The 27,026-nt window shown below is 40.4% G+C and overlaps 1 protein-coding gene across 5 annotated transcripts in view; it reads right to left on the bottom strand.

Annotated features, from left to right (window-relative positions):
* EIF2AK4 (eukaryotic translation initiation factor 2 alpha kinase 4) overlaps positions 1-27,026 on the bottom strand; it is a 109,221-nt gene that overhangs the window by 65,774 nt on the left and 16,421 nt on the right. For 3 of the 5 annotated variants that reach the window (XR_014257815.1, XM_082442882.1, XM_082442883.1), the window contains exons 4-9: positions 19,153-19,305; positions 16,473-16,553; positions 14,492-14,640; positions 6,238-6,353; positions 2,958-3,115; positions 1,533-2,068 (exon numbers count right to left, since the gene is read on the bottom strand). Coding sequence is in view for 4 of the 5 variants with exons in the window: in XM_082442882.1 (XP_082299008.1) it covers positions 1,533-2,068; positions 2,958-3,115; positions 6,238-6,353; positions 14,492-14,640; positions 16,473-16,553; positions 19,153-19,305 (1,193 nt within the window). In the remaining variant the exon portion in view is untranslated. Of the gene's footprint in view, positions 1-1,532; positions 2,069-2,957; positions 3,116-6,237; positions 6,354-14,491; positions 14,641-15,470; positions 15,702-16,472; positions 16,554-19,152; positions 19,306-27,026 lie in introns of those variants that run through there. The other 2 variants (XM_082442884.1, XM_082442885.1) reach the window with 2 other exon arrangements.

Genomic DNA, 27,026 nt, shown 5'->3' with positions numbered 1-27,026 from the left:
GTTTAAGTCACTCGCCAGAAGGGATAAAGGTGGGATATGAACCCAGCTGTCTGGCTCCGAGTCTGGGCTCTTTTCCATCACAGAGACTGATGTGAAACAAACCTTTCTCCAAAGGATGTTCACCAATAAGTAAAAATATAACTACAAATGAAATGCTGCTATACTTGTCTGGGAATGATTTTTTTTTTCCTTTGTTAACTGGGGCTGGACAGCAAAGGTAGTAAAACAATACTGTACAGCTGCTTCTAAACCAAGCACAGTCTATCAAACCACTCTATGAAGAGAGAAATATACGAATCAATCTAAAGGCAACCATATTATTAACAGAATAAAAAATAGTGCTGATCTCAAGTTCAAAACTGACAGAGCGGGCTTCCCTGGTGGCACAGTGGTTAAGAATCCGCCTGCCAATGCAGGGGACACAGGTTCAAGCCCTGGTCCAGGAAGGTCCCACATGCCATGGAGCAACTAAGCCCATGTGGCACAACTACTGAGCCTGCGCTCTAGAGCATGTGCGCCACAACAAGAGAAGCCACCACAATGAGAAGCCTGCGCACCGCAATGAAGAGTAGCCCCCACTCGCCGCAACCAGAGAAAAGCCCGTGCGCAGCAACAAAGACCCAACACAGCCAAAAATAAATGAATAAATAAATTAAATAATAAAATAAATAAATTTAAAAAAAACCTGACAGCACAGAGCTATTCTCTAAGAGGAAAACTAGGAAAGCTTTACCTACTGAGTCCTTCCTTTTACTGTTAAATGTGAAAAGATAGGTTCTACTTAAAGTTTGCAGTGTTGTTTGTGAAAATACATAATGCTATTGCTAACCTTTACTAAGTTATTCTTGACCAATGAGGAAGGGCAGAAAGCTAAAGGTGACATTTTGAAGAATGAAATCAGGGAATTCCCTGGCAGTCCGTTGGTTAGGACTCCACACTTCTACTGCTGAGGGCCCGGGTTCAATCCCTGGTTGGGGAACTAAGATCCCACAAGCCAGGGGTCCCCAACCCCCGGTACCCGTCCGTGGCCTGTTAGGAACTGGGCCGCACAGCAGTAGGTGAACAGACAGCGAGCAAGCGAAGCTTCATCTTCATTTATAGCCGCTCCCTATTGCTCACATTAATGCCCCTTAAGCTGTTTTCTAAATGGGAGGCCTTGTCTTTGACCCCTTAGGAACCAGCAGCAAAGGTGGACAGAGGGGTTTCCATTTGGAATACCTGGGGCATTTCTCCTCCTAGCAATCCCTACTGACTTCCTAGGGTATAACAGGCAGTCTCCAAAAAGTAGTTTGAAAATCTATTATTAAGAGCCCAGGTGAATTTAGAAGAATGTAGGAGTTATGGGAATGATAAATATAAGTGAGAAAACAGAACATATGTGGGTGGGAAAGGATTGGGAGAACAAAGAATTAACTTTAATCCTGTTCTTCACTCTTCAGCTTATACACATGACTTAGATGTTTAGCACATTCAAGCACAACCAAAAGTATAGGAGTAAAGTGCAATTAGAGAGAAATCTCAATGATACTCACTTCTTTAGAAAATCTTGAAAGTCAGCTGGTAAGTCACTAGGGATGGTCACAGGGTACTCTTCACACTCTTGTCCTTGGCTGAGGGAGAGCAGCAGAAGGCCAAGACGCCAAACATCCCCTTTCTTCCCCGTTTTATAAGGTAGGGCACTGTCACTAAAACGAACCCGGGTTTGCTCAAACACGTCCTCCTTGCAAATGTCTGCTAGGCGCTTAGAAATGCTGTAGTCCGTAATCTTGATGGTGCCCTCTGCGTCCACTAAGACATTCGATGCACTCAGAACCTTGTGCACCACGGAATTGCTGTGCAAATAATCAAGGCCTGACAAGAGCTGAGTCGCGTACCTGCGGAGCTGATGCCCGGGGATGGGGCCCGAGTGGCTTAGGTGGGCCAAGAGGGAGACCCCATTAGTGTGCTCCACTAAAATGTCCACCACAATGGAATCGTCTTGCTCTTTGAGATTCATTGCAAAGTAGCGTACTATGTTCGGATGGCTCAGTTTTACCAGTGAGTTGAATTCCGTTTCTGCCCCTTGAATCTGGTATGGAAAAAACCAGTAAGATGACAACTGGGTTGGTAGGCATTAACTAGTGTTTCACTTTAAAAGTGAAATATTTAATAGAAGATGTACTTTCAAAGGAGAGGAGAAGGAATATGCCCTGAACTGAGTCCTCTCCTAAACCACATGGTCAACCTACAAGTTCATAAAGATGGACAAGTCTCAAAAGCAACTTCTTTTGCGATAGGGCCACCAGAAAAAAGAAACATTAATTTAAAAATAAGTTTTCCTGATTACAAAGATTCACTGTCAAAATTTTAATAAGTACTAATACAAAAGAAAAACCCCACAATTTATCTTTATGGCCACTACCCAAAGACAACTGTTAAGATTGCAGTGTCTTTACTTCCAGGTTTTTTTTTTTTGTCATAAATACACATACATTTCCAAACACAATGCTTTACCTACTGTTTTATAACCTTTGTTTATTATGTAACACTGCAATATGCAATATTAAATGTTCTCCTTAAGTTCAGTATTATAAAGAACTATAAAATTCTCCAGTCCCTGAAAATTCAGTTGTGAAGCAGTATTTCAAAAAACTGAGAAAATGCAAATGATTGCAAATAGCACAGTTATGAAGTACTCTTTAATCCCAGTTGGAGAGACAGCTATTAATGGAATAATAAGGGCTGAGAAAGGAGGTTGAGAAGCAGCTGCAAAAGTTTTGACTGTGTTGTGAAAGTTCTGAAAGAGGCAGCAGGGGCTGAGAAAACTTATGGTCTTCCACCATCCCCTCTGGTTAAACAGATCTCACAGCATTTTGGGTCATCTTTGGTGGCCAATCAAATGCCGAGCTATTTTGTTTTGTCGTCGCCTTAAGCTCGAGATTAGTCCTTTTGCTCAGTGAGCCATCTTGGATGCCTACCTGCTTTTTGCACTTATCAATCTTCTCTTTTTCTTGACTGGTAAGGAATGGACCCATTTTTTTCTGCCATTGAAGAACCCACTCATACAACAAGACAAAGCTGCCAGTGGCTGTTTCCAAAGCATTGTAAACTAATTTTCCAAGCTGCTCATCACTGCCTGCACATTGAAAGAAAATATAATTAAATCTCACTGGTACATTTTCTGTGGGCATAAAAAAAAAAAGAGGGAATAGACAGTCATTCATTCAACAATGGATACCATGTACTAACTATGAAAAATGTGACTTCATGTAATACATGCTCTTTTGTAACCAATTTTTGGTATTTAACAATATACTCTGAGCTCTAAAACACTAAATTTTACAAAGGGACAAGATTCGACAGTGAGATCTTAGTATCGGACTAATGTTTTCTTCTACTGGCCGTTATTCACACTGTTACTTTCATAACCAGTCCACCTCTGATGACCGTGCCTACTGGTGTGGTAGAGTAACCCTAACACAGCTAAATACCAACTAATGTAATAGAAGGAGTTTGGAACTAGGAACACTCCCTCAATGCAGATTAGTGTACACAGTGAGAACAGGTTTTAGTAACTTGGAAATTTGAATACATCAATGATTTTCTAAACACAACATGTGAATATGCTCAGTAAATACAAACTGGCCAATGGCTTCAAGGGAAGGAACCAGTCGTGACAGTTTAAATTTGAAGCGCGTGAGAGAGATACATTCATTTAATGATAGGCATATGGTTTCGACCTATACCTGGGAGAGCTAAATTTTTGTTAACACCAAAATTTTTCTTACAAAAATCTAAATTTTTATTAAAGACTGTAATAGAAAATCACCAAAAAATTGGAAGTGGAGAAAAATATCACCCACAATATCACCATTTTGTTTTATTTCTCTTCTAGCTCCCTCTACCCGTTTTTTTTTCCTAATTTACCAAATCGTAGCATATATAACAGGGTTTCTCACCCTTGACACTATTGACATTTGGGACCAGATAATCCTTTGTTGAAGGGGGCTGTCTTGTGTACTGTAAGATGTTCAGCAGTATCCCTGGCCTCTATCCACAAGATGCCAGTAGCACCCCTTACCCTAGTCTTAATCATCAAAAATATCTCTAGATGGCACCTAATGTCCCCTAGGGAACAAAATCGCCCCAATTGAGAACCACTGATATTCTTTTCTTTTTCTCGTATTCTTTTTCTCTTATTATACAAATAATATTGATAGTTCTCCATGATGCTACATTATCTTCATAATGAAAAGTGAAGTAACCTGTATACATAAGACAAAGTGGTCTTGGCAAAAATACTTCGGAGAAATGTGGCTGAACTAACTCACCTAGAGAAGCAGTTTTACTTCACAGAAATGCTGACTATTTAAGAGATTTTATTTAAAATGATCTGTTATGCTAGTCATAACTCCTGACATTCTTAGCCAAGGGGAAAAAAAAAAACCCCTAATGTTTGAAAATGTGTCAATCAAAGGAAGCAACCTGTGGAATGTTGGATCTATGCAGCACACGCTGGAGACACATGATAGTAAACGTTTATGGGACAGAATGTGATGTGATTTACACAAAGCCTAATTAAATTCGTGAATTATATGGCACAATGTCTTGCAATATTTATCTCCCCAACTGGGACTAAGTGGGTATTTCATAATTGCTGGTTGGGTTTTTATTTTGTATTATAGTTCTATCATTGCCACCCTCCTTTTGTCACCCTCCTTTTGTCACTTTTGGGGATAATAAAAGGGACAAAAGAACACACTGCAGTGAGGCTGAAGGAAAATGTTACCAAAAGAGCTCAGACTGATACTCTACTATGTGCTAACAATGATCATTTATACAGAAGCCTCTATAATGCTTTAATATATAAAGAATAATATCTAGGGAAGTTCTTGATTCCCTCTAGTTCCAACAGCTTTAAAGCAAATGTTAATTCATTGATCTTTTACAAAAACATTTCTTAGAAAATTAGGACATATTTTAAAAACTAGACCTGTCATGAGAAAACAAAATAAATAATTTACTTGGTGGTTTTATAAAAAAAAAGTTCAGGCTGCAAATGTGTCTCCTAATGAGGGTATTAAGTAAGGTGAATCTGTCTAATGACTACCAGTGAGACTAGGAGACAAAGGTAAGGTAATGAGCAGTTGGATTAATTTGCCTTCCTGATTTCCCCAGATTATTAGTAAAAGCAGTGAGTTTTATGTTGCCAGTTCATGAGTCGGAAATGCCTCAGAGTCAAGGACAGTCTCAGGACCAAAGCCAAGCATCTCTATCAAGGTCTTAAACCTGCCCAAACAGTTGCTGTGTCTGAACAGGGCAGGCTCTGCGTATGTGCAGAATCCTGAATGGTCCAGGTTGCCTCAGTCAGCCAAGGTTGAGTGTCCAGATCACAGACTCTTCAGATGCTTGATTTCTTCTCCCTCCACCTGCTGCCCTCTCCCCGGCAACTCCCCTGTTTATTTATACCTCCTCAAAGAGGAAGGAAAAAGTTAACAAAAGAAAGCAAACTTGATATAGGTAATTTAGCTACTTGTTAGCTCTGATAAGAATTGAAAATTGAACTTAATTGTCAAATTCACCATATGCAAGTGATCCCTACACCAATTAGTGGCTGTATCTGTATGACTGATAAAAGATCATGTACATTTAGGGCAAAGGAAGTAGATACTGAAAACTTGATTTTAATATAAACAATTCAAATAGCAAATTGCTGAATGAGATTCACTCCAAATAGCCACCTGCTAAATAAGATGACTAAACTGCTAAATAAAACACATAGAAAATAAAGTGGTTTTCCTGGTCTGGTACAGTATGCCAAGCAGGAAAACGCTAAGCAGGTGGACAGCAAATTAAGAAAATGAGACTTGACCATTAAAGATCATAGGCATTAGAACTCATTTTGTTACACATATTTTATCAGCAACAGATGCACAAGATGCAAAATTCTACTGATTCATAATATTTCAACCATTTTGGTTTTGAAAAGCTTGGCTAATGCTAACGACGGCAAATTTTAAATTACCTTTCTGCTAACAATATTGCCAAGAGCCTGGGTTTTTATTTCCATTTTACAGAAGGGGAAACCTGAGTGACTTCTCCTTCTAGTCATCAGGAGCAGGAGCTAGAATGACTATCAGCTTAAAGAGTCTTCCTTGGACTGCGCTGGTCTAGACGACGGCATCTATTCTACCCCATTCCTTCAGGATTAACTTTCGTCATTAGAATAATTTAAATGAGTTTAGCTAGTTTACTCACCAATACATTTCCCTTTGTGCACCATGAGCTGATCAGGACTACCCATAGAGAAATACAGGATTTCACAAGAGCCAGGAGAATCTTCACTACTACACACAGAATACTGACGTTCTCGCCTTAAAAATAAATTTGGACAACGATTTTTTTTCTTTAAGATTAACACAGGAAATTCTTGCCCCTCCATTTTTTCCTGCTTGCTAGCCCACTCACTGTCCAACATCTGTCTCTGCTGGGAACTGAGCTGAAGGTGCTAATGGGAAAGCTGTCCAGCCCCCCACTCGCCATTGAGTCTTCCCCACACGAACTCTACAAACCCCTGCTCTACACCTGTGCTACCCAGTATGGTAGCCACTAGCCACATGTGGCTACTTAAATTCAATTCAAACTCAATTAAATGAAAAATTCAGTTCTTCAACTGCAATAGGCACGCTTGAGTACAGGGATACCTCATTTTATTGTACTTGGCTTTATTGAACTTCAAAGATTCTGTGGCTTTTTTTTATTTTAGATTGAAGGTTTGCGGCAACCTTGCATTAAGCAAGTCTATCAGCTCCATTTTTCCAACAGCATTTGCTTACTTCATGTCTCTGTGTCACGTTGTGGTAATTCTTGCAATATTTCAAACTTTTTCACTATTATTATATTTGCTTTGGTGATCTGTGATCAGTTACTACTACGACTCACTGAAGGCTCAGATGCTGTTTAGCATTTTTTAGCAATAAAGTATTTTAAAATTAAGGTATGTACATTGTTTTTAAAAAATATAATGCAATTGCACACTTAATAGACCACAGCATAGTGTAAACATGACTTTTATATGCACTGGGAAACCAAAAATTCATGTGACTTGCTTTATTGATTGTGATACTTTATTGTGGTGGTCTGTTCCCACAACATCTCTGAGGTATGTTTGTACTCAGCCCCAAGTGGCTAGTGGCTACCATATTGGGCAGCATTGATCGAGAACATTTCCATCATCACAGAAGTTCTACAGCAGTGATTTAGCTCTATTCTGTATTGACCCCACATCTCGTGCACACACACATCTGGAGAAAGCTGCAAAATGGCAGCTTGGAGCACTACAAATTCCTGACCCCCCACTATTGAATGCTCATTGATTCTCTTTCTGGTCTCTGCTATTCCCCTTCACAACTTCTTCAAAATACTCAAAGCCCAACCCCTCTTCTTCTCTTTCCCTTTTTCTACTTTTTTTTCTGAGTGGGAAGCAATAGCTGGGAAGCTAGATTATAATGCAAATATAACGAGTAAATCGGGAGAGCTTTGCAGGGATGAGGCAAGGGAGAGAGCTCTTGATGGTCAGGATTGGACACTTGGAAGAAATGCTTTGATCTCTAGGAAGCAGCCCTCTCACTCTGAGCATGATATTGACCTCCACTTTTCACTGAGAACACGAAGAAATGAGCAGTGAAGCCCACACTTTCTGTGGGTCCACCTAGAAAGTTACTTGGCATCTGCCCCATTTTTTCTTTTTCCCAGACTGTGAGGAAGGACAGCTTCCCTGTCCTCAGTTCCATCCCTACAGTCTCCTCTGGGGTCCTGCTCCATCAGTTAGTCCCTCTCTCCTGTATGTTCAACCTACTCCTCTATATTGGCTCCTTCCCTCAACCTATATATCTTTCCCATGTCCATTCTCCTCTCCCTCAATCCCAAGCCCCGCCTTGTTTTTCATTTTCAAACTTCTACACTTGCTGTCTTCATGTCTGCCCCTTCTATTTATTCTTCATGGCACTGCGAAGTCAGTAAAACTGCCACCTCCCTCCTACCCACTTTCGATCTGATTTTTCCCCTTGGTTCTTTTTTAATTGTGGTTGGTGGCATAGTCATCCATTCTGTCTCACTAGTCAAAAATGTGCACATCTCCCTGAGCTCCTAGATCTCCTGCATCTAACTGATCCCCAAGTTTCAGTCTCTCTTCTCCAATTCCCCTACCCTGTTCAGGACATCACCAAATTTCTCCTGGATACAAGAAATACCCCATTATTAACTGGTCTCATCACCTTCAATCCTATATACCTTCCCCCCCAGCACCCACCCACAATGCTGATAAGACCTGTTATGACTTGAGTCTCTCATACCACATGCGTGTCCACAAATTCCAAACACCAGGGTATGACTAATACACTGTAGCTCTGTTTAAATTTCGACTTCTCAAGTTATTTGTGCAACCCTGGGCATACTGAAATTTATAGAGAAAAGGATAAGAGTGAGGGTTTAAAATGATGTGCTAGACTCATTAACCTATAATAAATGATGCAGAAGCACCTCTACATGAGCTTTGCCCCCTCCAACAGATGGTGCTAATAGTCATTTTAGTCTAACTCCTCTATGTTCTTTAGTTTACAGTGTGTAAATGCTTGATTTTAAGGCGTTTTAGAATATTAATCACCCCATCATGACTGTTAAGTACAAACCCAATGAGAATGTTAAGAGTTCTAGTAAGAAAAGATGTATCATTAGGATTGAAAAAAAACCCAGAGATCATTTTAAAAGTGAAAGCATCAAGAAAAGGACAAATGTGGTACATGCCACATGGGACAGATTGACAGCAGGAACAATTCTGAAGGATAAAAAGTAAATCACAGAGAGTTTGAAGAGAAGGAACAAAGAAGAAATCCAATGTCACTGGCGTTTCCTGTTTTCACCCAAAAATGTGTACATATTGGAGGCTCATACTGTCTACTTTGGACTCATCAGAATTGGGTTCGGAACAACCTTCTGGAACCTAATCCATTAATAAGTAAAACAGCTCCTAAACTCCAGCAGAAATAGCCATCCCGATGCAAGCAAATGGTATTTAGAAGCAATTAACACTGGTGTCATTGCCAATGATTTTTTTTTTTTAAGATTTATTATTTATTTTTGGCTGTGTCGGGTCTTAGTTGCGGCACACAGGGTCTTTTGTTGCGGCACACGGGCTTCTCTCTAGTTGTGGTGCGAAGGCTCCAGGGCACGTGGGCTCTGTAGTTTGTGACACGTGGGCTCTCTAGTTGAGATGTGCGGGCTCAGTAGTTGTGGTGTGTGGGCTCAGTTGCCCCGCAGCATGTGGGATCTTAGTTCCCTAACCAGGGGTGGAACCCGCATTCCCTGCATTGGAAGGTGGATTCTTTACCACTGGACTACCAGGGAAGTCCCGTCATTGCCAATGATTAATTCTAGATTATGGAATATTCATGGGGGTTTGCAATATCATTAGAAATATCACCCATGTTATCAGTTTTTCCCAGTAGCTGTGGCAGTACACAGGGTAAAGGGTGTTTTAAACAAAATTGCCAGATAACATTAACTGGGTTTTATAAAGAACAGATAATTAGACACAGTTCAATTTTAGAAGACTAAATTAGGCATCTAGGACCTTGATACCTCAAATAAGAGGAAAATATGATTTTTTAAAAAGCCAAGTAGCAAGAAAAGAGGCGGCAATTTGTCTACTAGGGACTTGAGAATCAGACTCCCACCCAAAAGACTGCTCTGCCAACATGGTCAATGGTGTAGATGGTTGGGATGGGACGGAAAAAGGAAGATCTCATATGAGACACAGGGGGCTAGGGTAGTCTCATCTTCCCGCCTAACTCACCAAGATGCCACAGAAAACTCTAGCTCTTGGTCCCCCAATTTGAAACTCCAGGCAGCTCTGTGGACATAAAGTTAGTAAGAATTGCTGACATTGCTTAATTTGAAGTGAACCAGTCTATGCCTCCATGGAGCCAACTGGAGAGACTGTGAGCAATGGAAGCTCACAAGTGTGGAGAGATGTATCAAGGATTCCCTCTTCCCCTACCCACATCCTTAATACTTCAGCGGTTCCCCAGCCCATGTCTTATACTTAGGAGACAGGCTGGGACCTGGGACCCTTTGCTGCAGTGCTTTCACCTGGACAAACGTCTCCTAGAGCAACAGAATACAAAGAAACTGTAAGGGACTAAAAATAGCTGCGTGCATGCCCCATTGGGGCAAATTATGAACAAGATACAAAAAGACCAAAAACCCAACTGCCACTTCTGAGGTGTCGGGAGCAAAGCAGGGTACTGAGCATGCACCCTGCACACAGCACCACCAAGGGGGTGGGGCCGACCACCCAAGCCACCCCTCCGGCCCGACCCAGGGTCTGTCCCTACCCTCACCCCATTTAAGGCACCAGCTTGCCCAACCACCACCTCAGAGAGAGAGCAAGGGCATCTGTTATTTGTTTTTGCTCCCATGTGCTACAGCACGAGTCCCAATAAAGCCTTGCCTGAATTTCTCATCTGGCCTCTTATCAATTTCTATTGATTAAAGAAAACCAAAAACCCAGCTGGGTAACACTTATACCCTTAATTATCTCTTCTCTGTAAGGAGGAATAGCCAGCAGTTACCACACATGGTGTCAAAATCAGGAAAACAAACTACAAGACAACCTGATGCTGTTTCCTGATGAAAATGGGTGATGTATCCTAGATTCTGGGCTACACTTTAGTTACCTGCACGGAAGGCAAGTCTGAAACTGTGAAAATAATTCTCTACCATGAACTACTTTATAGAATTTTTTTTTCTTTTTTTGCTTCTCCTAAAAAGTTCAAAGTGCCCATTTATGAGATACAACATCCCTGGGAAGAAGGCAGGAGAGAACTATGTCTGCACTTTACAAAAGACAGCTTGACACTGAATGGTTAGTTTAAACTGACACTTTAAAATGGTTAGTTTTATATTATTTGAATTTTACCTCAATTTGAAAAAAAAAATAAAAGGTAAATCCTTCAAAGGGGAACAAAGACAACCTTAAGGACACAGAAAATAAAGTTGTTCAACAAAGACAAAAACACATCCGTGAAAAGCTGGGCCAAGGGGCCAGGCCCTTGAGTATCAGGCCTTTAAGCTCTTTCCACTAGAACAGTGAGTGGTTTTCTGTTCTCTTTCTCTTGTTTTACGCAGTGGAAACCTTTCATTAAATAAAGCCTTACTGATTTTTGATACGCCCACATAAAAAGAAAAGCTGAGCCACCCTGGTTGAAGAGGCTGCAGACCCTACAAGTGCCAAAAAGACAGTCTGTCCCTTTCTATCATCCTTCCTGACTCCCTCCCTCCTTTCAACAGATGTTTACTGAGCACCTACTCTGTCTCTCCCAGGCACTGTTCCAGGCCCTGAGGGAAACACAGATGAGGTCCTTGCTCGCATGAACTTGACATTGTCATGAAAGGAGAAAGACAATAAAAAAGCAAACAAGTGAATATGAAGTTCAGTTAGCAGTAACTGCTATGGAGAAACTTAAAACAGGGAACTGGGGAACAAGTGACTAAGCAGGGGAGCGGGGGGGTGGGGAGGGGGCTGCTCAGGGAAGGCGTCTGAGGTCACTGGTGAGCAGAGAACTGAAAGATAAGAAGCCGGCCATGCAAAGTGCCCCAGGGAGAGCGTCGCAGGCAGAGTGACTGGCAGAGGCCCCGAGATGGGAAGGAGCTTGGCAGTGCGCGAAGGACTGCAAGATGAGCGTAGCTGCCGTGCAGAGGCTGAGGGAGGGGGAGAGTAGTACGAAGCGTGACGTGCGAACCGTTCCTCTACTGTTGCTCTCCTGTTCTCCACTCTCCACTGGCAGCCAGGAAGAACTTCACTCAGTGTGGATCAGATGCTGTCTTATTCCTCTTTAAAACCCCGAATGGCTGCTCATTACACCTAAACTCCTGACCCGACCAACAAAGCCCTCCGTGACACACCCCTGCCGCCGCCTTGAACCACTCTCTCCATGCCCGCTCATTGCAGCCACGCTGCCCTGTTTGATGAGCTCTGGGCAGGACAAGGCCAGGCTGGCTTCGGGCCTTCTGCACCGGCTGTTCTTTACCCAAGCAGCTGGCTCCATTCCATCATCCAGATCCAGTATCCGTGCCCCACCCCCCACCCCGTCGAAAGCCACTGTCCTTCTGTCACTCAGGATCCAATCCTTGGACTCCTTCCTCCAAACACCCAATCTAAAGTAGCCATCCGGTCTTTCTTCAAGACAGCCTATTTAAATTCTCTGCAGAGCGCTAGTCACCATCTGACATTTTCTTGCTTGCTTGTGGACGGTCTCCTCCAACTAGAATATAAGCTCCATGAAACCAGAGTCCTTCTTGATCTTGTTTATTGAATCCCCAGGACTCAGAAAGGTGTCTGACCTTTAGTAAGTGCTCATTAAGTATCTGGTTCTAGATTGTATTGTTTTTAGTCACAGCCAATTCGAATAATGCCTGCTGACAATAGTGATGACAAGGCCATCTCTACTAACTCTATCAAATGTATCTACTAACTGAAAGAATAAAATGGAACACTCTGCTTCTTTCCTTTGGCTTTCCAACTCAAAGACTAGTGAATAGCAAGGAAGAAAAAGAATCAAGAGTATGCCATGAGGTACTTCAGTATATCAAGGACTTTATTTCTTAACTGAAGAAGCATGTAAACTATACTTTAAGAAAGATTCATTCTTTTCCAGTCGGTAGCCAACACAGTGCCAGAGTTCATGCAGGTTTGTGCAACAACGTTGGCAAACAGTACATAAAAATTATTTCTTGGGCTTCCCTGGTGGTGCAGTGGTTGAGAATCTGCCTGCCAATGCAGGGGACACGGGTTCGAGCCCTGGTCTGGGAAGATCCCACATGCCGTGGAGCAACTAGGCCCGTGAGCCACAACTACTGAGCCTGTGCGTCCGGAGCCCGTGCTCCGCAACAAGAGAGGCCGCGATAATGAGAGGCCCGCGCACCGCGATGAAGAGTGGCCCCCGCTTGCCGCAACTAGAGAGAGCCCTTGCACGGAAACGAAGATCCAAACACAGTAGCCATAAATAAATTAATTAATTAATAAAAATTTTTTAAAAAATGATTTCTTCTTGGATGCTCATGGAATGTCACATTCTATCCAAGACATACAAATGGCCCTCCACAAGCACTACATGAAAAGTTCTACCTATGTCAAGGAGGGAGAGAAGTTCCCATCCTTCCTTGAATAAACTTGCTAATAATCTCTGATCTCAAAAGCCAAGTCTAATCTTGGACCCACTGTTTACAGTTAGCCGCAAAAATGGAAATGTTTAAACAAAAAATTGTTTTTTATACATCCTTATTCATGGCATTGATTTATTTCTACTGTTTCTAACACAGTAGGAGTCTGTCAATTATTTCCTGCTGAAGTACTCTGACAACTTCAAACTATGTTGCCTAATGGAAGCCCAGTTGCAAAAACAATCTAAATTGGTGCAAGGAGTTATAACCTTAAAAAGGAATTGTTACCAGAAACTGCATTCAAGAAAAGACTTAGTTCACCTTAACAGTAGGTGGCTAAATGTTAATATCAAAATGATTTCTGAGCTGATTTTTTTTTTTTAAAGTAGATAATTAGGGAAAGAACCGAAATGATTCCTTCGTATAAACAAACTGTAACCCAAAAGATTATACAAGCTTTTAGTTTGGCCCTAAAATGTTTCTTTTTATAGAAGAAAATGTTGGTTTTAAGTGCTGCTTAGATTCTCACAAGAGATAGTTTAAACACATAAAGAAGCTGAATTATAATACCTATACTACTTAATCACCCACCTACTCACAAATGGATTCTGTACTAAAATTCCTTTCTAGTCCACAGGGGGTCACAGCAAATAGACAGGGAAGTCTCAATTCTTTAGAGACTTGAGGATGTCTTTAGAGACTTGAGGAAAAGGATGTAGAGGAAGAGATAGTATCTTTCATATCATCTCTGGTGACAGGGAACAACCCAGGAGCCCACCTGCAGTAACAGGGAAGCCCAGTGTCCTCAGTAGCAACAGGGAGAGGAGTCCTGACAGCAAACTGGGGCTCCCGTCCTCATGTAAAGGATCTCCCACACCCGTGCCCATTTTGGAGTATTCCCCACATCTGTGGTGGGACCTAGGGAGTTACAGACTGAAAACACACACAGTGTGAAATCTGACTGGATGATGATTCTGACAGAGAAAAGTTTTTAAATCACCTATTGAATAATTAGATCATTAAAAGTCAGATCAAACTGCACTGGAGGCAAGACTGTGAAGTGTTGTAACTGTTATAAAAGGGAGTGAACCCTAAAACTGGTTTCATGAAAGATACTGGGAAAGTGTTAAGTGAAACTTTTATTTCATATTGCTAACTAATATATTAAGATATACAGGCTCTGCAAAAGTTATTAAAACTATCATGTGACAATTCCACCAAATTTCGCTACAAGTTGTTTTAATGCTTCTACATCTTTCATCCTTCCACATCAGAAACCGCAGGGACTTACCTAGACCTTCCAGAGGAGTTGGTCCGATGTTTACCATTTCCTATAAAGTCAGGAGAGCCTCCGTGCAGAACGGCAGCTGTTCTGTGTCCTCCTGGGTCTTTCCTAGAGGTATGGTCTTGCTTTGACAAACTAGCTATTTCTAAACGTTCCTTAAAAAAAAGAAAAGTAAAACCTACTTCAGATATAAGTCATAAGTGGAAGACAATCATGGTACATAGTTATAAATATGTAGAGAATGCAAATCTTATTTAAGCTGAATGTTTTCAAGTGTAATAACGTTGAACTCAACTTTTAGAAGTTTAATGTCCAAACATGTACTGGTTCAAGAACTGAAGGCCAGGTTACAGTTTCAAGAGAATGTGAATTTCATAAACGAAAATGCTTAGAATCGTGGAATATACATGGAAAAATTAGGGAGAAGAGCAAGAGATGAACAGAAGAAGGCATTCAAAGAGACAGCAGATTCAATATCCTGTAATAAGCCATAATGGAAAAGAAAAAAAAATGTTCTAGTACCGTTTGCTGAAAAGGCTATCCTTTCTCCAGAATTATCTTTGTACCTTAGTCAAAAAATCAGTTACATATACATGGGGTGGAGGGGGTCTATGTTTGGATTATGTCTTCTGTCTATTGATAGAATTAGTATTGTTCTGTTATCTGTCTTGACTCCAATATTAAACTATTTTGAACACTGTAAAAAACAAACAAGGGGAGAGCAGAGTGAGTGACAGGAAGGCAGATCAGATGTAAGATAGGAGAGTTGGTGGGAACAGTAATATCACCTTAAATTTGTATACAGCTTTGTACGTTCACAAAGGGCAGTACATTTATCTGTGGGAATAATTACATAAGACAGAAAGGAAGGCATTATCTGTGCCGTCTTAAGGGGTGAGGAAAATGAGCCTCGTAGAGTGTCATCTGTCAAGGTCGCAGAGCCAGGCAGTAAAAAAGCCAAAGCTTTCAGCCAGGTGCTGCTTACCTGTACATCAGTGGCTCCTCCCACTGCACCTCATTGCTTCCCTTAAGTTTAATGCCATATTTCTCTAAAAGAGAATGAGCAAAATTGTCTCTGGATTTCTCCAAACATGTGTAGCTGGTTTTTGATTGAGTTGGACTCAGGAAAAATATAGGCAAAAGGACTTTATCCTTTTCCACCCCTGCTTTTTAAACCAGCTCTGTTGAATCCTTCTTTTCCATCACTGAATGAAATCTCAGGGAGATCCATGTGGTTTCCATTCACTCTTCTGTATGAACAAATAGTTTTATTTTCCAAGTATTAATAATTCCAGTCTGGGTTGATTATCAAAACTTCAATCTCGGGGCTTCCCTGGTGGTGCAGTGGTTGAGAATCTGCCTGCCAATGCAGGGGACACGGGTTCAAGCCCTGGTCTGGGAAGATCCCACATGCCGCGGAGCAACTAGGCCCGTGAGCCACAACTACTGAGCCTGCGCGTCTGGAGCCTGTGCTCCGCAACGAGAGAGGCCGCGATAGTGAGAGGCCCGCGCACCGCGATGAAGAGTGGCCCCCGCTTGCCGCAACTAGAGAAAGCCCTCGCACAGAAATGAAGACCCAACACAGCCAAAAAAATTAATTAATTAATTTTTAAAAAAACCCAAAAAAACTTCAATCTCCTCTCCTTCAACTCTTTTGATAAACTACTGTAGTTACGTAAGCTTAAGTCATCTACAGAGAACATACAACTCTAAATTTTGCTACTTATTTGGAGAATCTAAAATATATAATGAATGATATTTGGAAAACTTTTTAGTGCTTCATTTTAAGCTTTACTACTGACACTAACAAAGGAGGGGAAAAAGAATAATGAAGGAAAAAGAATAATGAAGAATGAAGGACAGTGGTCCTGACTTCTCAGATATTCAAACATTATAAAGATACAATAATTCAAATATCATCAATGGAAATAAAAAGGTTTTATGTTTAGCAAAATGTAAACTGAGTATGGCAGAATTGCTAGAGTACCTGCTTAGCCATTTCTTTCCTTTTTTTTTCTTCTTTTATCTCTTCTTTCCTTCTCTGAATCTCATGAAGGATTTCACGTTGCTGAAATAAATCATACTGCCATCAAATGCTGATCTCTGAAACCCATACAACATACGAATTCTGAAACCACAAAAAATCTTTTGAATTTCAGTAATTCAAGCTCTCATCTCCTAAGAGATCTGAATATCTAGAACCATAGTACAAACTGTAGTTACGTCAGTTTTATCAGAGTTCTCATGCAACAGGCTTCCCACTTAAATGGGTGTTAAGACTGCGTGGGGAGGGACACTTACTCCCCATTTCTATGTGGAGGGACTTTTTTTGGAAGCACGGAGTCCTAACCACTGGACCGCCAGGGGATTCCCAATGTGGAGGGACTTTAACTGCAGCAACACCATGGGCCGCTCACTTCTCCCCACACTTGAGTGAGTCCCTCCTCTTTGATACCTGCCTGTCTGCAGAGAATATGCACTTGCGCCTACTGTCGGCCAGGCCGCCGGGTGGAGGTGGGCTGAGCTGGGTGCACACCCACAAGCCACAGACCTTCAGGTGCAATCCCCAATCAGTTTTCTCAGTATTAAAAGTGGCATTTTGATCTCTATCCATTTGACTCATGTAGCTATTACGCAAATGATTCTGAATTTAGGTAGAGAAAAATAGTGTTTTTTATGAGCTCCCCAAAATTCCAGGTTATAAATATCAAAACCATTGAGAAACTCACCAAAAACTATTACAGCAGTAATATAAAAAGTAAAAGCATACCCCAAACTTACAGGTAGTTATAGTAGGACACCAAAACAAGACTGTTAAATATCTTTATCTTCTAGTAAAAATGTGTCTGCCTAAGAACAATGACAACAATAAGGAACTTTAAACCCTAAATGGTAACTAGGTTACGCAATTAAATAGGAGATAAGCAGTAACAAAATGAATGGAGCCGGGATTTTCCTGGTGGTCCAGTGGTTAAGACTCCATGCTCCCAATGCAGGGGGCCCAGGTTCGATCCCTAGTCAGGGAACTAGATCCCACGTGCCGCAACCAAAAAAAAAAAAAAAAAAATCCCTCGTGCCGCAACTAAGACCTGGCACAGCCAAATAAATAAATATTGAGAAAAACATGAACGGAACTCACAAAGACAGTGTTAACATAAGTAAAGGATGAACATAATGAAGCAGGAAAAAAGAACCAGGAGTAAGAACCTAAGAAAAGGGCTTCCTTGGTGGCGCAGTGGTAAAAAATCTGCCTGCCAATTCAGGGGACACGGGTTCGAGCCCTGGTCCGGGAAGATCTCACATGCCGTGGAGCAACTAAGCCCGTGCGCTACAACTACTGAGCCTGCGTGCCACAACTACTGAAGCCCACGTGCCTAGAGTCCATGCTCCGCAACAAGAGAAGCCACCGCAATGAGAAGCCCACGCACCGCAACAAAGAGTAGCCCCTGCTCACCGCAACTAAAGAAAGCCCACGCGCAGCAACAGAAGACCCAATGCAGCCAAAATAAATAAATAATAAAATAAATAAATTTATTAAAAAAAAAAAGAACCTAAGAAAAGCAGGAAAAACAAAACCCTACAAGTAATTGCAACACCTAAGGGAAGAAAACTAAAAAGCCTCACTGAGAGATAAAAATAAATGGAAAAACATTCCTGGATAGGAAGTCTGAATACTGTCATAATGTTAATTCTTCCTAAATGAATACATAAGTTTAGTGCAATTTTACTCAAAATCCCACAGGCTTTGTTTTGTTTTGATTTTGAGAAAGCAATCCTATAACTTATCTGCGAGAATAGCCGAGGGAAAAAAAAAAAAGAAGAATGACGGATGAAGGGACAGGGGTCCTGACTTAGACAGTCAAATGTTATAAAGATACAAATAACTCAGAGTGCGGTAGAGACTCAAGAGAAAAACAGATGAATTGAACAAAAGAGATAATTCGCAAGTAGAACTTAGTATAAATGAGTAGGTAAAATACACTTTAAAGGAATTATTACAAATCACTTAAGAATGAATGATTACTTAATAAATGTGTTAGGAAAATGACTGGGGAAAAAAAAAAAAAGAAAAACTCAGACCCTCATTTTCACAACCCAACCAAAATAAGTTCTAGATAAGTTTATTAAAAGACTAAATAGAAGGAAAAAAAAAAATTAAAAATCAGGAAGGAAATTTAGATACATGTATTAACTTTGATTAAAGGATTTTTAAAATAACACAGCAGTATACATCCATATGCAAATAAAGAAAAAGTACAAATGGTTAGTGAACAAAAAAACGTTCAGTCTCTGGCTTTGGCTACTCATTTGGGCATGAGATACTTGTCCCACAGAGGGAAGAAGATAATAGCCTCCGAACTCCTGCACAGCTTTACAAGCACAGAAAGAGCACCAGAAATTTGGTTAAACCGACCTCCTTTTTCTTTTATTTAAAGACCTGGACTAAGGGTTCTAGGGGTAGCATTGATATTTGTTGGGAGGGAATCACTCATAGTATTTATTTCTTGGTTACTCTTAGGGCCTCCTTTCACATGAATCCATGGTTCTTGGATCAAATGCTGAGCAAAACTTAAAGAAATACCAGTAAGTGAGTAGGTAGAGATGGAGAAAAACCTATAGGAGCTCACAGTCCTCCAGGCTGGACACCGCGGTGACAAGGGTCTCACCTCCTCTTCCTCTTTCCGCTTGGCCTCTAACTGCCTCCGTTGCTCCTCCTGAGCCCGCCTTTCCAGCATTTCTTCATGAAAAGACTTGGGAGGGGGCTTGTTGTGCTCGCAGAGAAATGACTGCACATGGTAAGCCAGTTCAAATATCATCACCTAAACACATGGATGGAAATCAACCACAAATGGTCAAGTGACGCGAAGCAGGGCCCCAAGGTAAGACTACAGAAAAACATGCAGGCCATCCGAGACCCACTCACAATGGTGATATTCATTTTAATGTGACACGTTCTAAATTAGGTCTAGGATGCAACCACAGGAGGAAAAAGCTTTTATAGCACTCACCTCATTGTGTTGCTATCAAGAAAAATCACTATCTAGATAAATAAAAAGCTTCACTTCTCTTTTGCAATCCTATTCAATTTATTAGCATTTTCTATATAATAAATCCAATAAAATATTTTTCTGTATAAATAAATCTGGTAAAATATTTAAAACTGCATAAAAGTAAAGACTACCTTCCCAACTAGAAAACCTGCCTACATAATGACAGTTGAGCAGAGAATAATCATTGCTAACATGAGAGCTTTCATCTATCCATACAGCATACTGAAAACATCCTACTGGGGTACAGAGGCAAACGCTTAAAGGCCTCACTCTCTCCCTGCTAGTAATGGGCCAGTAGGAGGCTAATTAATACTTAGAAAGCATTTCATTTCCACTTAGGGAAGCATTTACAGTATCAGAAGGAAAAAGGCCCCCCTCTCAGACATCCTATGTGAATGTAGGAAGCCACTTTCCCCAACCCCTAAATCATAAACCATAGCTTGGCTGGTAAATCAACAGAACAAAGGTTTCTGGGACCCCACACTGACCAACTATTCCAACCCCAAAGAGGTCAAGAGTGCCGAGCTCCTTCTGCAGATGAGGACCACCACTCTGAAATTTCTTTTTCCTCAATTACAATGAAGCAGATTAAAAATTATTGTTTCTAAAAGGACTTAGGGGGGTAAAAGGTAATAGAATTCACTGTACACAAGAATATATAGTTTGCCTGGTGTTCACCTTTCTCTTGGGGAGAAACCACAGCTATTATTGGGGGAAGCTGTATTTTTTATTGTACTAGAAGCTGTGGCTTTCACTGGATATACTTCTATTTACAGTTGAGAAACACTAGTCTAGATTCTAAGAGGCAAACTGTTCTGTGAAAAGCTCTTTTAAGGAAAGCTGATTAAAGAAGGCAGTTTGCATCACGTCAAAGAGAAACCATTTCTACACCAGAAAGGAGCCAGGAGCCAAGCAGTGGAGGGTTTTTCTTTTGCTAATGTATTTAATTTACTAGCATTTTCTGTATAAATCTGATAAAACATACAAGACTGGATGTAAATAAGAGCTAGTCTCCAAACTGGCTCTTGTCCCCCTCTCCCCCAAATCTACACAGTCCATCGTCTTGCTTTTTTCAGCCTCTGCTCACATGTCACCTGGTGGGGCCTCTCCTGACCTCCTTATTTACGGCAGCCGCTCTGCCTCACCTCGCAGTACGCATCTGTATCAGCCAGGGTTCTCCCGAGAGACAGAACCAAATAGAAGGGGTATGTGTCCACATACATATACGGTATAGTATCTGCACATAACCTACGCGCATCTTCCCACAGTATACTTTAAATCATCTCTAGATTACTTACAATACCTAAAAGAACGAAAATACTATGTAAATAGTTGTAAATACTATGTAAATGCTATGCAAATAGTTGTTGGCATGCAGCAAATTCAAGTTCTGCTTTTTGCAACTTCCTGGATTGTTTTTCTGAATATTTTCGATCTATGGTTGCCTGAATACACGGATGTAGTACCCACAGATACGGAGAGCCGACTGTGTATGGAGAGAGAGAGAGAGAGAGAGAAGGAAGGAGGGAGAGGGAAAAATTGATTGAGATTGATTTTAAGGAATTGGTTCACGTGATTATAGACGCTGATAAGTCCAAATTCTGCAGGGTAGGCCAGCAGGCTGGTGACCCAGGGCAGAGTTGATGTTGCAGTTCAAGTCCCAAGGGCATTTCCTGGCAATTCCTTCTTCCAGGGAGGCCAGTCTTCTTCTTTTAAAGCCCTCAACTGACTGGGTGAGGCCCCCCCCACCTTATGGAGAGTAATCTGCTTAACTCAAAGTATACTGATTTAAATGTTAATTTCATCTAAAAAATACCTTCCCAGAAACATATAGAATAATGTTTGGCCAAATATCCAGGTACCATGGCCTAGCCAACAGACACATAAAATTAACCATCACAACTTCTATTAGAATAGATAAAATAGAAAACTGACAACATCAAATGCTGACACCGATGTGGAGAAACTGGACCACTCACATTGCTGATGGTAATGTAAAGTGGTCAGCTAATCTGGAAAATTTTGGCAGTTTCTTAAAAAACTGAACACACAGTACCATACACCCACAACTGCACTCCTGAGCATTTATTTCAGAGAAATGAACTTATGTTCACACAAAAAGCTGTACATAAATGTTTACAGCAGCTTTATTTTTAATAGCCCCAAACTGGAAATAATTCCAATGTCTTTCACCTGGTGGATGGCTAAACAAACAGTGGTGCACCTATAAGATGGAATACTACTCAGCAATAAAAAGTAACAACTATTGATACATGTGACAATCTGATGAGTCTCCACAGAATCATGCTGCAGTGGTGGGGGGAGGGGGAGTAAATCCCAAAGGTCACATACTGTGATTCTACTTATATAACATCCTTGAAATGAGACAATTACGGAAATGGAGAACAGATTAGTGGTTGTCAGGTATCAAGGAGGGCATGGGGGTGTAAGGAGGTGGCAACATTAGGGATCTTGTGGTGATGAAACCATTCTGTATCTTGACTGTATCAATGTCAATGTCCTGGTTATGATATTACACTACAGTTTTGCAAAAATGTTACCATTGGGGCAAACTGAGTAAAGGGTACTTGGGCTCTCCTGGTATTATTTCTTACAATTGCATGTGAATCTATAATTATCTCAAAATAAAAAGTATAATTTACAATAAAGCCAAAAAAGGCAGGGGGGTGGGGGGGACAACAAAAGCAGAAATAAACAAGTGGGACTACATCAAATTAAAAAGTTTCTGCACAGCAAAGGAAACCATCAACAAATGAAAAGGTAACCTACAGAATGGGAGAAGATATTTGCAAATCATATATCTGATAAGGAGTCAATATTCAAATACATAAAGAACTCATACAACTCAGTAGCAAAAAAAAAGAAACCAAACAATCTGGGACTTCTCTGGTGGTGCAGTGGTTAAGAGTCCGCCTGCCAGTGCAGGGGACATGGGTTCGATCCCTAGTCCGGGAAGCTCCCACATGCCGCGGAGCAACTAAGCCCATGCTCCACAACTACTGAGCCTGCGCTCTAGAGCCCATAAGCCACAACTACTGAGCCTGCATGCCACAACTACTGAGCCTGCATGCCACAACTACTGTGCTCTAGAGCCCATAAGCCACAACAACTGAAGCCCACGTGCCTAGAGCCCACACCCCGCAACAAGAGAAGCCACTACAGTGAGAAGCCCACACACCGCAAAGAGTAGCCCCCACTCGCCACAACTAGAGAAAGCCCGCGTGCAGCAACAAAGGCCCAGCGTGGCCAAAAAAACCCAAAAAAAGCAAAACAAAAAACCCCCCAAAAACTCGCAAACAATCCAATTAAAAAACGGGCAGAGGAACACAATAGACATTTTTCCAAAGAAGACATACAAATGGCCAATAGGCACATGAAAAGATACTCGACACATCACTAATCATCAGGGAAATGCAAATCAAAGCCACAATGTGTTATCACCTCACACCTGTTAAAATGGCTATCATCAAAAAGACAGCAAATAACAAGTGTTGACGAGGATGTGGAGAAAAGGGAAGCCAGGTACACTCTTGGTGAGAATGTAAATTGGTGCAGCCACCATGGAAAACAGTATGTAGGTTCCTCAAAAACTTAAAAATAGAACTACCATATGATCCAGCAATCCCACTTCTGAGTATATATTCAAAGGAGATGAAAACAAAGGATCTTGAAGAGGTATCTGTACTCCCATGTTACTGCAGCATTATTCACGATAGCCAAGCTAGGGAAACAACCTAAGTGTCAACGAATAAGTGAATAAAGAAGATGTGATACACACACACACCAGAATATTGTGCAACCATGAAAAAGGACATCCTCCTGTTTGCAAAACACACATGGACCTTGAGGCATTATGTTAAGTGAAAGGAGTCAGACAAAAACAAATACTGCATGATATCACTTACAGGTGGAATATAAAAAAGCTGAACTCACAGAAACAAAGACTAAAAGTGCTATTGTTTTAAGCTGCTACATTTTAGGAAAATTTGTTAGAAAGTAATAGATAACTGATAGAGAACCTTACGAATACTGAACACTTCCTTACTTGAACTTATAAATAATACTAAAGTATTTATACATAATTATTAGTTTTTCAAAGTAGAACAAGCTTTGTGGTATTTGTTGTCTGCACGGCCTAGGAGCCAGAGGTAGTAACTAGAGTGTTAGGGACCCCTAACTTTCAATTTTGGCTCAAGTTCCAAGAAAACATGTACTCTTGAGATATTATTCGGTGGTTTGATATTTTGGTTTTTCTACCTGTAAGACAGCATTGACATACATTAATTCATTTGTTAAATTTAAAAAGTATTAAACTAATATAAATAGAATAAAATATAATAACTTAAAAAAAAAAGAAACAGAGACTAGAATGGTGGTTACCAGGGGCCGGGGGCGAGGGAGTGGGAGAAAAGGGGAGATATGTTGGTCAAAGAGTACAAACTTCCAGTTATAAGATAAACAAGTTCTGGCGATCTAATGTACAGCATAGTGATTATAGTTAATAATACTGCATTGTAAAAATAAAATAAAATAAAATACAGCAAAAAATTTTTCAAAAAAATCACAAATCATGAATCCAAGAAACCAGAGGATTCTGTAGCTTAATTTTCAATATAACTCCATATTATTTTTCAGCTAGACATTAGACTACACTAGAAACGAGTTAAACTAGAAAGAACTTTGGAATAATTCCCAAGGCCTATTTTTTTTGTCCAGACTGTGCTACAATCACTTTCTTTCTTTCTTTCTTTCTTTCTTTTTTTAACATCTTTATTGGAGCATAATTGCTTTACAATGGTGTGTTAGTTTCTGCTTTATAACAAAGTGAATCAGTTATACATATACATATATCCCCATATCTCCTCCCTCTTGCGTCTCCCTCGCACCCTCCCTATCCCACCCCTCTAGGTGGTCACAAAGCACCGAGCTGATCTCCCTGTGCTATGCGGCTGCTTCCCACTAGCTATCTATTTTACATTTGGTGGCGTATATATGTCCATGCCACTCTCTCACTTCCTCTCAGCTTACCCTTCCCCCTCCCCACGTCCTCAAGTCCATTCTCTACGTCTCTGTCTTTATTCCTATCCTGCCCCTAGGCTGTTCAGAACCTTTTTTTGGTTTTTAGATTCCATATATATGTGTTAGCATATGGTGTTTATTTTTCTCTTTCTGACTTACTCCACTCTGTATGACAGACTCTAGGTCCATCCACCTCACTACAAATAATTCAATTTCATTTCTTTTTATGGCTGAGTAATATTCCATTGTATATATGTGCCACATCTTCTTTATCCATTCATCTGTCGATGGACACTTAGGTTGCTTCCATGTCCTGGCAATTGTAAACAGTGTTGCAATGAACATTATGGCACATGTATCTTTTTGAATTATGGTTTCTCAGGGTATATGCCCAGTAGTGGGATTGCTGGATCATATGGTAGTTCTATTTTTAGTTTTTTAAGGAACCGCCATACTGTTCTCCATAGTGGCTGTATCAATTTACATTCCCACCAACAGTGCAAGAGGCTTCCCTTTTCTCCACACCCTCTCCAGCATTTGTTGTTTGTAGATTTTCTGATGATGGCCCTTCTAACTGGTGTGAGGTGATACCTCATTGTAGTTTTGATTTGCGTTTGTCTAATAATTAGTGATGTTGAGCAGCTTTTCATGTGTTTCTTGGCCATCTGTATGTCTTCTCTGGAGAAATGTCTATTTAGGTCTTTTGCCCATTTTTGGATTGGCTTGTTTGTTTCTTTAATATTGAGCTGCATGAGCTGTTTATATATTTTGGACATTAATCCTTTGTCCGTTGATTCATTTGCAAATATTTTCTCCCATTCTGAGGGTTGTCTTTTCATCTTGTTTATGGTTTCCTTTGCTGTGCAAAAGCTTTTAAGTTTCATTAGGTCCCATTTGTTTATTTTTGTTTTTATTTCCATTACTCTAGGAGGTGGATCAAAAAAGATCTTGCTGTGATTTATGTCATAGAGTGTTCTTCCTATGTTTTCCTCTAAGAGTTTGATAGTGTCTGGTCTTACATTTAGGTCTTTAATCCATTTGGAGTTTATTTTTGTGTATGGGGTTAGGGAGTGTTCTAATTTCATTCTTTTACATGTAGCTGTGCAGTTTTCCCAGCACCACTTATTGAAGAGGCTGTCTTTTCTCCATTGTATATCCTTGTCTCCTTTATCAAAAATAAGGTGACCATATGTGCATGGGTTTATCTCTGGGCTTTCTATCCTGGTTCATTGATCTATATTTCTGTTTTTGTGCCAGTACCATATTGTCTTGATTACTATAGCTTTTTGGTAGAGTCTGAAGTCCAGGAGCCTGATTCCTCCAGCTCTGTTTTTCTTTCTCAAGATTGCTTTGGCTATTCAGGGTCTTTTGTGTTTCCATACAAATTGTGAAAGTTTTTGTTCTAGTTCTGTGAAAAATGCCATTGGTACTTTGATAGGGATTGCACTGAATCTGTAGATTGCTTTGGGTAGTATAGTCATTTTCACAATGTTGATTCTTCCAATCCAAGAACATGGTATATCTCTCCATCTATTTGTATTGTCTTTAATTTCTTTCATCAGTGTCTTATAGTTTTCTGCATACAGGTCTTTTGTCTCCCTAGGTAGGTTTATTCCTAGGTATTTTATTCTTTTTGTTGCAATGGTAAATGGGAGTGTTTCCTTAACTTCTCTTTCAGATTTTTCATCATTAGTGTATAGGAATGCATGAGATTTCTGTGCATTAATTTTGTATCCTGGTACTTTACCAAATTCATTGATTAGCTCTAGTAGTTTTCTGGTAGCATCTTTAGGATTCTCTATGAATAGTATCATGTCATCTGCAAACAGCGACAGCTTTACTTCTTTTCCGATTTGGATTCCTTTTATTTCTTTTTCTTCTCTGACTGCTGTGGCTAAAACTTCCAAAACTATGTTGAATAATAGTGGTGAGAGTGGACAACCTTGTCTTGTTCCTGATCTTAGAGGAAACAGTTTCAGTTTTTCATACACTTTTTTTTTTTGAATTTTAGAATTTTATTTATTTTTTTATACAGCAGGTTCTTATTAGTTATCCATTTTATACATATTAGTGTATACATGTCAATCCCAATCTCCCAATTCATCCACCACCCCCGCCCCCTGCCACTTTCCCCCCTTGGTGTCCATATGTTTGTTTTCTATATCTGTGTCTCCATTTCTGCCCTGCAAACCGGTTCATCTGTACCATTTTTCTAGGTTCCACATATATGCATTAATATACAATATTTGTTTTTCTCTTTCTGACTTACTTCACCCTGTATGACAGTCTCTAGATCCATCCACGTCTCTACAAATGACCCAATTTTGTTCCTTTTTATGGCTGAGTAATATTCCATTTTATATATGTACCACATCTTCTTTATCCATTCGTCTGTCTATGGGCATTTAGGTTGCTTCCATGACCTGGCTATCATACAGTCACTTTCTATA

This window comes from Balaenoptera physalus (assembly GCF_965194825.1).
Source record: "Balaenoptera physalus genome assembly, chromosome: 2".
In the NCBI taxonomy this organism is placed as follows: Eukaryota; Metazoa; Chordata; class Mammalia; order Artiodactyla; family Balaenopteridae; genus Balaenoptera; species Balaenoptera physalus.
The sequence above is the reverse complement of the archived record's forward strand: the minus strand, read 5'-3'. Positions and strand labels throughout refer to the sequence as shown.